General features: G+C 39.1%; 1 protein-coding gene across 2 annotated transcripts in view; it reads left to right on the forward strand.

Moving 5' to 3' along the window:
* INPP4B (inositol polyphosphate-4-phosphatase type II B) overlaps positions 1–12,751 on the forward strand; it is a 321,293-nt gene that overhangs the window by 231,113 nt on the left and 77,429 nt on the right. For both annotated transcript variants that reach the window (XM_068188034.1, XM_068188035.1), the window contains 3 exons: positions 6,849–7,021; positions 8,569–8,692; positions 9,605–9,722. In XM_068188034.1, coding sequence (XP_068044135.1) covers positions 6,849–7,021; positions 8,569–8,692; positions 9,605–9,722 — 415 coding nt within the window. The remainder of the gene's footprint in view (positions 1–6,848; positions 7,022–8,568; positions 8,693–9,604; positions 9,723–12,751) is intronic.

Here is a 12,751-nt window from a genome sequence, read left to right on the forward strand (position 1 = left end):
GTGAAAGCCTGTCCTGCAGCATTAGAGGTGCCAGTGAAACACAGCAGTTTGCTCTTGTGCTTACACAGCCCCTGACAGATCTCCATGTTTGGCTGCTGAAAGCTGCTGTTGTTTCCATCTGCTTCTTGTACCATCCCATCAGAACTCCTGCCCAGCTATTCCTTTGCTGGCTCTGGGTGATAACTCCCTCATCTGATACATACAGGATCCACCACGTTATCACAAACTATTTGAGTTGCTAGTGTGATTGCACCTGGATTTTGCCTTTAAGTGAATTATGGAATATTAAGCTCTGTGAATTGGCCTTTGATAACCTTCAGCACAGGTAGCAAAGAGCACCTGGGGAACGTTGCTGCATTTCCTAGTTGGAATTGGAGGAAACCTTTGTTCATACTCACATTGCTACAGACATATGTGGGTTAATTTTTCTTGTATTATCTCATATCTTTTGGGGACTATATAAGTCTAGATTCAAAATTTCTATCTTTCAGTGCCCTGGGGATGGGCACTGCATCATTTCAGTGTATCCCTTCCAATGCAATGCTGGTAGAAGGGAAATAAAGCCATGTTCTAGTGGGAAATAAAGCCATATTCTAGTTTTATTTGCATCTTCAGAAAAGCTTTTATTATGAAATATCATTTAGTCAGGAAGATGAAAAGTTTTTCTCTGGGCTGTGTCCTTGAGTAGCAGACATAATTTATTTAGAGAAATCACATGTAAAAAACTTTCTCTTCCATTCCTCTTCCTTTTCTTTTAAGCTTGTCTTTGCATGAATTTTACTTATGCATTTTTTTTCCTTTTCCCTCTCACTTCTGTGTCATCATTTTCTTTTTGATAGGATCCGTACCTGGGCTGAATGTAGCCTAGCAATACAAGACAACCCCTTCTCTCAAAGTACTTTGGCTAAAAACAGAAGCTGAAAAATATGTAAGGGAAAGAAAGACGATTTGACTGAATCAACAAACTAAAACAAGATATCAGAATATTTAGTTGCACAGCATTCACAGAACATTCCTATGTTTAAAGTGTATTAGATTTCCTTAGCTTTGTGTTTTATTACCTTTGTCTTCTCTTTCTGTTTTCATTGTGACTAGATGTGCTGAGATATTCGTGTATGTAATGCTTAGATGGTTTTGGGTTTAACTATGAATCCATGTGACAGTGTAGAAAATCTTAGATGATAGCAATGGAATAATAAATCCCAAGAATTCAAAATTTCTGGACATCCAAACTGTGCAAAGTAATCTGCTACTTTAAAGTGCAGGAATACCAGGAAAACTTATTCAGGTTTTTATTGTTCCTGCAAGAACTGCTGCAGCATTATGAGTACAAAGCCTCCTCCTTTTTCAAAGAGCTTAGCCCTCAGCTGTAGTAAAACTAAGCTCCAAGAGCTGGGTGGCAAAATAAAGAAATAAAGCACTGACCTTTTTATGGTGCAAAGCTGAATATGTGAAATCTTCTAAGTCAGTCTTTTTAAACCTCCCTTTAAAAAATATACATTAAAAGACAGTTCCTGTCCTAGGTGAGTAAAATCAAATTCTGGGTTAATTATTTCATGCTGATTTTAGGGATTTACTGCTGCTCTGTGTTGGTTGGCTGGTTTGATTTGCCTGCCTTTTTCCTTAAAACAGAGTTTGTCTAATGTTCACTTTGTGATATCAAGACAATTCATTTATGTTGTTTTACCTCTATTATTTCAATTCTCTCAGGGATTATTTTTATGGTCAGCTAGTAAGTGATTAATTTAAATGAAAGGTTACCTCGTGGGTATCTGCTGTTATATTTATATGTCACATTTATATTTATTTATGTTACATTTATATGTCTGTAGTGCCCTCCTTTGCTTTAAGACAAGGACATTGGGCATTCTGCTTTTTATTTAAGGTATGATTTTTAACTTCACACCAATTAAGTTTTGAAGTGACTTCAAGCCATTCATGGATTTTAGGTGGCACAAATTGCAGTGACAAAATTGGCTTTTTTAATCTGTTGCTAGGGTTAAAGGAGGTAGGAGTACTGTGCTGAAGCATCCTTTTTGATTACCAGCATATTTTAATAAGCATTTCAGTGGGCCTGACTTTGAAAAGACCAGGAGCCTGCTTTTCTGCCAAACTTTATCAAATTTAACATGTGGTCTGACATACTGCAACTTGGATATGAGCATGCAGAACGGACTAGCTGGGTGCTAAGCAGGTCATTTGCCTGTACAGGCCTGTTGATTACAGGAACATGGGACTGAAGGGCATTTTCCAGTAACCAGAGGGCAAATCCTTTCACAGACTGAGCTGCCACCACTCTCTTGGCAATGGACATGGAATATTTACTCAGTGCTTTGCCGAACATGGACTTTTGTTTTAATCTCATTCTAACTTCATAACAGTGGTACTATCTTTTTAGTTAGATCCTTCCGTTCTTTATTTTAACGTGTTTATTTTTTATGCCTTGTTTTAGTTTCCAGTTTACTGATTTTCTTTGCTTCATCAGGAGACTCTGACAGTTCTTCTGGTTGCTATGTGTTCCAAACTGACAGGCTGCCCATGTCATTTTAGCAACCTGACAGTCATCCTGGAGTTTCCTTGTAGCTTCTGTTCTTGCTCCTAATCTCTTTTTTTCAGATGTTCACTCATTCAGTTAATTTTTAATCCTTTTTCAAACTATTTTCCTCTGTGTTGTGGATACAAATCTTGTGATTTTAATTTAAAAGAAAGTTGAGATCTGAATGTGTGTGAGTCCATGAATGTGTTAAAAGCAATAATTTATATTATTCCTTTCCTGTAGTGATTCTACAAAGGTATTCTGAAAGATATTACATTCTAAAATGTATACAAAGAGAATCACTTAGAGAACTCTACTTTAGACATGTCAGCTCCCTTTATAAATGTCTATTTATGAATTGCATTAGTATTATATATTTATGCCTTGCATACAAGACAATTTTTTTTTCCAAAAATCTACTGAATGTACTTGTAAGCTTCAAAATATAATTTTTATTTGTTTGTTTGTTTCACAAACTGCAGTTTCACAGTGCTTCTCAGTTTCAAGGAACAACTTACAAGCTTCTGTATATACATATAAATAACTGGTAATGCTGAATTTTGGGACCGTGGTGCGTTGTTAATGAATGGTCCTCATTCATATTCCTGCTGGAGTATTTGCAGCAGGACATCCTGCATAACAAGTGACAGAGTGAAATTTAACAGAGCAAAAATTGGGCACCTTTTTTTTTTCTTCCTAGAGTTGGCTTTTCTAACATCTCAGTCTCTGTGCAACTCTTATTTTGATTTTAAATAAAGCGTAAGCGTGAGAATATACTTGTCTATTCAGGAACAGTCTTTTTTTTTTCAAGAAACAATGCAATCCCTGTCAGATTTGCCAACTACTTCCACCTTCTGGGGACTGGACATCCTTATTAACAGAGATTGAGAAGTTTCAGTGTGAGCAGGTAGCAGAAGATTGTTTTGGAAAGCCTAATCACACAAAGGTTGTCCTCTTTACTAGTGACATGTGTAACTCTATATTCTATAATAATTTATATTTTCTCAGTTGCTAGGGTAAGGTTTTCTACAAATTTACAATTTTTATTGTTTACCAAAAAGCCAAATACATTTGTAAGTAAAGCTCTGTATTCTTCGGGACATTAAGTACTCAGTAGGATTTGTTTTTAATACATTTAGTATGAATGTTCTTCAATAAAAAATGACCTTGAGAATTTAAAATCTTTGAATTCCTTTTAAATGCAACTATTACAGACAAAACTGCTTATGTTAGTAAATTAATAAGTTAGTATTTGAAACATGTAGTCTCCCCTCAAAAAATGTTGTGAGAAAATTATCTTGAAGCTACCACAAGGTATGTGCAAATTTGGAAAATCATAATAGCAGGTGGTTATCATTTGTTTACTGCCAGCCTAGAAGGCTGCATGGAGAAGAATCCACTTAAATTTGTTCTGGGCCCAGTATTATTCAGTATTTTTATTATTGACTTGCCTTATGAAATATGGATGATGCATATAAAATTTGCAGGTGCTTAAAGCTGGGAGAGGCTTTAAGCAATGTGGGAGCAGGATTAGAATGGATCCTGATGAAACAGAGCACTGAAGTATTAGGATGCAGTTCAGCAAGGAGAAATACAAAGTTATGTTCCTGAAGAAACAGAAATCCACAGTGCAGATGGGCTCATTAAGTGGCAGCTCAGCAAAAACAGATCTAAGTATTGTGTGACTTGTGGCCAGTATGTGACCCTCTCTATTCATAAAATTAAATAATGGTTTGGGTTGGAAGGGATCTTAAAGGGCATCTCATTCCAACCCATCTGCAGTGGTTGGGCAGGGGCACCTTCCACTAGACCAAGTTGCTCAAAGCCCCAGTCAGCCTGGCCTTGAACACTTCCAGGGATGAGGCATCCACTGCTTCTCTGGGCAGCCTGTGCCAGTCCCTCGTCAACCTCACTGTAAAGAATTTTGGCCTATTATCAAATCTAATACTACTCTATTTCAGTTTGAATCCATTCCCCCTTCTTCTGTCCATACATGCTCTTCTTTTATGAAAAAGGCTGTCAGAAATGCTCTTTAGCCCTATCCACATAACCTGAAATTGTAATAGCAGGTTCAAGAAGTGTAGTTAGTTCTAGAAATTCTGTTTTTTCTGCCCTGGCAGAGTATTTGCCACATCCTTAGCTGTGTCTGTATCCAGCTCTGCTTACCCATGGAAGAAGAACAGATGTCTGTTTGCTGTACCTCCAAGTCTACTTTGAAATGGCCAAGTATAATCTTTTTCATTATTTGCTCAAGTAAGAAGCAGCCAGCAAACTCTAGTCTTACCACATACAGCCCTGCTTATTGGTTCAGTGTGCATTACATCTTTTGATCTTATTTTGCTGCTGTTGCTTTTATTGGCATGTATTTATTGCTAAAATTAATAAAGGATTGTAATTTGACTTGAAAGGAGAGTTTAGATTGCCTGATCTGTCTACACTGACTTCCAGTGCATCACATGTTTTTGTCTACCTTATTTCTAAACTCGCTCTTTTGCAGCAGCCTCTGGTTGTTCTTTTGCTTTTGTTCCCTAGAATAAACACCATAGTTAGTCCTTGTTATTTTCTCCTCATGAAGAGGGCAAATCAAGTTGCTGCTCAGCCTTTTTCATCAGCTTAAGGAGATTAAACTCTAAATCTTGGTAGCTCTGCCCTGCAAGCTCTCCATTTTTCCAGCAGTCTCTTTAAAATGTGTACACCAGACCTTGGCATGCAGTGTGTCATCACTCTTGTTAGTCAATGACATGTATAAAATCACCTGGAGCTTGTACCTGGGGGTGGCTTATAATCTGTTGTGTCAGGATGACACTCACTTCAGAACTGCTGTTTTCCAGGGAACGCTTCCTCAGTCTGTATTACCCATGGCTAAATATGTGTTAAAACAACATGTTAAAACACGGTGTCTGACCACAAAGGCAATAAAGGAACTCAGGTTGTTCTCTGTGCCTGCTCTGTCCTTGTTCCCCTTTCCTGCTCCTTACTTCCTCTAATTTCTCCCAGCTTTCAAAGTTTTCTCCAGTCTTCTTGGCTACAGTTTTATTAATTTATATGTTTTTCTGGAACTCAGCCAAGTTGACTGGCAACAGGCAGCTGTGTCTTCCTGCCTAAAGAACTTCCTCAGTACAAAAAAGTTTTTACCAGCCTGACTCAGAATGTTACCTGAAACAACATGCTGCTGTCTTGCACCGAATTACAACAGATTTTAATTATCATTGATTCTTAATTACCCTAATCTGCAGAAAATATGAGCCAATTATGGACTGTTGCATTAAGTCAGTCATTCCCAACTTTTATATAGGTTCTTCTAGAGTGTTGATTTCCGTCATTTCAAACTGTACAATGAAACTGAGATGGAGATTCTGAAGGAGGGGGATTTATTTGTTTGTTTTTATTATTTGCTCAACTTAGAGGGTAGGGAAAGCCTTATGCAACTACAATGCAGGTCTGATCTTATTAAATCCTGTAAAATGCAGGAACAATTGGCATTATTGGGCAAGTTTGTGTAAGGTGTTCTGATTTTCCTACATTCCTAGTTATCACTGTTTCATTTGTAATGCATTAAGGAATCACATTTTTCAAGCATTTCACTAGGGTTTTTATTTTAATATTCCTAGCATGTATTTTAACAGAGCAAAACATGTTTCAAAATAGTTCTACATCTCTCTGATAGAAATAGCTAAAAATGAGTTCAATATCTCTAAATATTTAAAGAGAACAATATAGAGAGAAGCTAAAAAAGAAAAAAAAAAGCAATATGATCTGAAGCTTATTCTATTTCCAGCCTGTAGATTAAGCAGGCGATACCCTTCCATATACCTATTTGTTATTGTGCTTTGCCCTCCAGCACCCACTTTTTCTTAAATATATGGTTATTCTCTCTGCTTTTGCATTTTTAATGCTACTTCATTTCTTACATAGCCAGTTGTAAGTCCTTGAAAGAACAGGAAATCTTCATCTCCACTGTATTTATCTTTATGTGCTAAATGAGGTTTTATGTATTTCCCTGTATGCTCTGTTTGTGACACTTAAATACAAGTTTTACAGAGATGCTGGAAATGTTAGAAAAGGCCATTGTTTCAGAGTGCAGTTGAATTCAGGTCAGGGATTTAACCCCATTCCCAGTGGTAAGATGGAGTCCTACTTACAAGCATGTTCTCCAGTGGCATTTGTGGTCCACAGTGGTCTGACGAGAGCTGCAGGGGTTGTTTTAAAGGGAAGGGTGATCTACACAGCTGCTGCTGACTTCCTTCCTTGTGGAAAAGGGTTTTTCACTGCAAGTTTCCCACTTTGGAACAGATGACCTGTTTTGTTCTAGGTGACTGGTATGAACAGCTGTATCCACTGGTGATTACACTGAAGGACTGCATGGGAGAAGTGGTGACCAGGGCCAAGCAATCCATGGCGTTTGTCCTGCTCCAGGAACTTGCCTGTGGTTTGCCCCAGTGTTTGATGCTGACCCTAAGAAGAGACATCGTCTTTAGCCAAGCAGTAGGTTGTTGTGTGTCACTTACTTCCTTCTGTTGCTGTAGTTATAAGTGTACTATTCATGCCAGTGTTTGTGGTTTTCTTTTTTGTTGGGTTTTTTTCCTTCCAATTTGACACAACTTTTTCATTTATTTTCCATTATATTCACCTAAATATTTTGTAATGTGATAGGAAACTAAATAGTAAGTAGAAATCCGTAGTACTTCTATCACTGAGTCAGAGAAGCAGGTCTGCAATGGACTGGAAAAGTTGCCTAATCCTGCTTTTGCACAAAGAAAGATCCAGAAATCTATTTTTAGGCTTCCTAGATGATATAATTCTCAAGTCTAGCTTTGAATATGTCTTGCTGATATTCATATTTGCAGAATCACAGAATAGGTAGGGTTAAAGGACCTCTGGAGATCATCCAATCCAATCCAACCTCCCTGCCAAGGCAGGGTCACCTGCAGCAGGTGACACAGGAACACACCCAGGTGGGGTTGGAATATATCCAGAGAGGGGGACTCCAAATTCTCCTTAGTCAGCCTGTTCCAGTGCTCTGCCACCCTCAGAGTAAAGAAATTCTTCCTCATGTTGAGGTGGAATGTCTTGTGTTTTAGTTTATAGCCTTTGCTCCTCATCCTGTCACTGGGGGCAACTGAAAAGTATCTGGCACATCCTCCTGGCACTCACCTTTGAGGTATTTTATGCGTTAATGAGATCCCCTTCAGTCTTCTCCAGACTGAACAGGCCCAGCTCCTGCAGTCTCTCGTCATAAGAGAGATGGTCCAGACCCAAATCATCTTTGTGTTCCTTCTCTGGACTCTCTCCAGTAGCTCCTTGTCTTTGGTGTCCTAATGAGCCCAGAACTGAGCACAGCATTCCAGATGTGGCCTTACGGGGCACTGGCTAGGCAGCATCCAAGCTAGGGGAACTTTTTTTTCTCCTGGTTACCTTGGAAATGGAGAGCAGATTATTTGTTTTCAGTTTGTAGCAGTATTTTAAGTGTTTAAAGACGATTAGCATGTCTTTCCTTAGAACTGTCTTCCCTTGGCAAATAACTGAAGCTCTTTATGTCTTCTCCTATAGATTATGTTTTTTCAGATAGATTTTTCTCTAAATATTTCACTTAATTTCTCCCTTAAGTTGTATGTTGCAACTGCCAAGGAGATTCAGTTGCATTAGATGTTGAACCACTTTCAAATCCATCATAATTCACATGTTTAATTCATGTAATTCACGTCATAATTCACAGTCTTACATGTTTAAAGCTTGGCAAGTGAGGTTCTGATCTGATTTACGTCAGTGTAAGTAACACACAATGACACAAAACAAATTAAGCTTATCTAATATAAATTAACAGAATATTTCACTACTTTATACACCAAAAAAAGCATCAAAATATGTTATTATGGAATCATATTTATAGTCACTAAACAGAAATACCTATGCTGTTTTCTCAAATATATAGGTGCTACCTCTGCTGTGTATAATGATAGCAAGCCTCATTTTAATTATTTGTCTTGTAACAGTACACCTCTTAATTGCACATGTTTTCATTATCTTTACAGCTCGCTGGATTGGTCTGTGGTTTCGTAATCAAATTGCACACAGGTTTACATGATCAAGGATTTTTACAACAGCTTCATACTGTTGGATTGCTCGTGCAATATGAAGGACTCCTTAGTACATATAGTAAGTATTGTTCTTGGACAAAGTTCCTTATGTACCCAACCCAGAAGTTTACCCAGGAAGTTCTTATTTTAACCCCTGCTCTGTTTCCAGTAATTTGGCTTGTTGAATCAAATACTGTCCTTACAAGACAGTAGACTTGCACAACTGAAGTCATTGGCACTATGTTGTCAATTCTGCAACAAAAAATATAAATCTATTTCATTCTGAGTTCTTCAGAGAACACGGCCTGCTAATTGTTCCATTCAGACCTGACCCAAAATGCCAGGTTTATAAAGCTAATCCAAATAGTAGATTTAAACACTTACTGCCTTTATCAGCCTTGGCCATGATCACCAATGCTGATAATGTGAAGATAGCCTGAAAACTGTTTCATAGTTTGTTACAGATGCCATTTTGATATGTATTAAAAAGGAAATTTGGAGGGAGAAATTGCCTTATGTTTCAAACATTGAACTAGATCTGTTGGAATCATTCCCCAAATCAGAGATTTTGACTAAAGTAGAGAAATTTAGCATTTGTGCAGCTTTTTAATGCAGTGGCTCACTTGGAGATAGCTATCTTCTCCATTTTGCATGATGCATGTTGTTATTCTCAAAACTTTTGTTCTCCATCGGCAGGACAGCCTTTTAAACACTTTCAGAATAGAAAAAAATGGCTTTTTTGAAGTTATTCTGTGCCTATATAGAGCAGGCTGATTTTCAGAATTGCTTAATACTCATAGTTACCACTTAGGCCACAGAATTGTCAGCAGTTCAAGAAATTAGTCTGGTTTTATGGAGGTTATTGTAATGAGGATTTAGAACTGTGATTTTTAGATGCACAGACTGGAAAATATAATCCTCATATTGCTTTAACCTATACATTGACCGATCTGCCACCTCTGTTAATAATCTCTTTAATCTTTTCATGTAGGTGAAGAAGCAGGGATGCTAGAAGACATGGCTGTGGGCATTTCAGATTTGCAGAAAGTAATGTTTAAAATAATTGAAGCCAAATCAGAAGATTTTTTGCCTATTATAACTGGAAGGCGGTAAGAACTTTGTTTCTTAGAGCCTGGGAAACAAAGGTACAGTTTTAATCTGTAGCCCATGAAACCCAGCTAATGGTTTTCTTGTTGCTGAATTCTATTTTAGGGAAAGTGCAATAGTTTTACTTTTCAGAAGGTGAGGTAGTATGGATTCTAAAGGCCAGTAAGCTCTGGGTTCCTCTCCTGATAAAAAGCTAACAGTTCCAGTTACTAGTACAAATTAATCAGAACGATGACTGTGTTGTGCAGAGCCACTGGTTCATTATTCACACTTAGATACTGAATCCTAGACAGGTGACGAGGTCATTATTTACAAATGCTGTCTCTGAGTAACTTTGGTTTTGAATGTCCAGAATTTGTATTTCAGTGTGAGAAATGAAATTGCAATTCCAAGAGTTAGACCTTGATTGTTTTTAAGATGGAAACAAAAAAACTCAGATGCCACTTAGCATTCAAAACTTAGTGGTCACTTTTAAAAGTGGAAGCCTTTTTTAGCTGCTGATAATCACACAGGACATACTCAATCTCAGAAATCCTTGCACAAAAATCACTTATCGTTTATGAATCTCAAATAAGTACTGCTGAATATCAGGACATAAACTGTAATACTCCATTAATTTTGGCTATTTGAGGGTTAACAAGATTGGAATGGATTTTTCATCTTTATTATTATTGTAGTCTGAAGCTCCAAATGCTTTTATTTTGCAGAAATCACTTCCTTAATAGTATCATTATTCTTAAGATGACTGTAAATTAAATTCAGCAACTACTACAAAATATATGTTTCCTCTGAAGGGGGCTTTCACCACTGGTTTACTTAATTATTCTGGATGATTCACTCTCATCATATGGGCTTTCTGAGAAAGGATTAAAATAAATAACAGGAAGGCTGGAGTATGATAGGCAACACATTGGGAATAATTAAGAATAATTATGATGTGTGGATAAAACAGAAGAAATACATCCTTTGTAAATCACAGCAGTCAAAAATCTTGAAAAATCCAGCATCTACATTTGCTGACTTGCTGCCATTACTGTGGTACTCTGAGCTGTCACACCAGGAGGTCCTGGATTTGAAAGAGACCTGAGCTTTCAGCTGCCTCAGGCATTCTGGATTGACGGAGCAGCCAGTGTTTAGGAAGAAGAGCTACAGCCTGTGATTGCTGTACTGTACTTGCTGGCAGATATTCACTGGATGGGATTGGTATCAGAAAAAAATAAAATCTATAAGGCTTATGTGGAGGAGTCCCATTCCTCTTAGAGCTGTGATGAGACTGCTCCTATCAAACAGCATTGGAAGTCAACCATAAAAAGAGAAGATGGTGAAAATCTAGCTATTTTCTAATAATTGTTTAAGAAACCCTCCATTTTTAGATCAGTTTGGTTGTTATATGGTATGGCTCAATAAATGAGAGTAAAGGATGTAGAAATGCAAGACAGAAAATCAAACTACAAATTCTTATCTTGAAGAGTCAGCATATTAACTTGTAATTGTTTTTTTTTTCCTAGGGACGTGCTTAAATCTGACATTCTGTGTGCACAAACAAATCAATCCAAAGTGTGTGGCACTGTCTAGCAGTGCACTGACCTGGCGTGGGTAGCAGACACCAGCCACCCAGGGGAGGTGAAATTCTATTCAGGAACACACATTCTTTTATTAGAGGCCAAAATATGCACTTTTGGAACATTCTTTACAGAATCACAGAATATTTTGAGTTAGAAGGGACCCACAAGCATCATCAAATCCAATTCCTGGCCCTGCATAGGGCTTCCCAAGGATCACACTCGGTGCCTGAGAGTTCATGTGCTTCTTGAACTCTGTGAGGCTTGGAGCTGTGACACTTCCTTGGGGAGCCAGCTCAACCTGCTCAACCACTCTCGGGGTGAAGAAACTTTTCCTGACCAACCTAAACCTCCTGTGACACAACTTCAGGCTGTTTCCTCCTGGAGTTGAGTCCAGTCACTGCTCACTGGAGAGAAGAGATCAGTGCCTGCCCCACTGTTTCCCCTTCGGATGAAGTTATAACCACAATGAGGTCTCCCTTCAGTCTCCTCTTCTCCAGGCTGAGCAGACCAAGTGACCTCAGCCACTGCTCATACAACTTCCTCTCAAGGCCCTTCACCATCCTCGTAGCCCTCCTTTGGACACTCTCTAATGGCTCCATGTCTTTTTTACATTGTGGCACCCCAAACTGCCCCCAGCACTGGAGGTGAGGCCGCCCCTGTGCAGAGCAGAGCAGAGCAGGACAATCCCCTCCCTTGCCCAGTTGGCCATGCTGTGCCTGATGCCCCCCAGGACACAGCTGCCCTCCTGCCTGCCAGGGCACTGCTGACTCGGATCCAACTTTCCATCGACCAGGACCCCCAGGGCCCTTTGCACAGCGCTGCTCTCCAGCCTCTCCTTCCCCAGTCTGTCCCCCAGTTCATCCAGGGCTTCCCCATCCCAGATGCAGAATCTGGCCCTTCACTTGTTGCACTTTCTACAACTGGTGATTGCCCATCTCTCTAATTTGTTGAGGTCTCTGCAGGGCTTCTCTGCCCTCAAGGGAGTTGACAACTCCTCCCAGTTTACTATCATCAGCAAACTTACTTAGCACTCCTTTGAGTCCTGCATTAATGAAGAAGCTGAAGAGCATGGGGACAAGGACGGAGCCCGCAGAACCCCACTAGTGACTGGACACCAGCCTGATGTCACCCCATTCCCTGTAATCCTTTGTGCCCGACCTGTGAGCCAGTTGCTCACCCGTGGCATAACACGGTTATCCAGCTGTGTGCTGGACATTTTGTCCAGAAGTATACTGTGACAGACTGTATCAAAAGCTTTGCTGAAATCCAAAAGGGTTATGTCTACTGGCTTTCCTAGATCAACTAGGTGGGTGCATTTATTAGAATGCACATCAGAAAGCTGTATCCTGAGCTGCATCACAAGCAGTGTGAGAACATCTCCACAAGGGAGATGGCTTTCCGTCTCTGTTCTACTCTCATGAGACCCCACCTGCAGTACTGCATGCAGCTCTGGGACCCCACATAAG

Source organism: Anomalospiza imberbis, chromosome 4 (genome assembly GCF_031753505.1).
Source record: "Anomalospiza imberbis isolate Cuckoo-Finch-1a 21T00152 chromosome 4, ASM3175350v1, whole genome shotgun sequence".
Lineage (NCBI taxonomy): Eukaryota > Metazoa > Chordata > Aves > Passeriformes > Viduidae > Anomalospiza > Anomalospiza imberbis.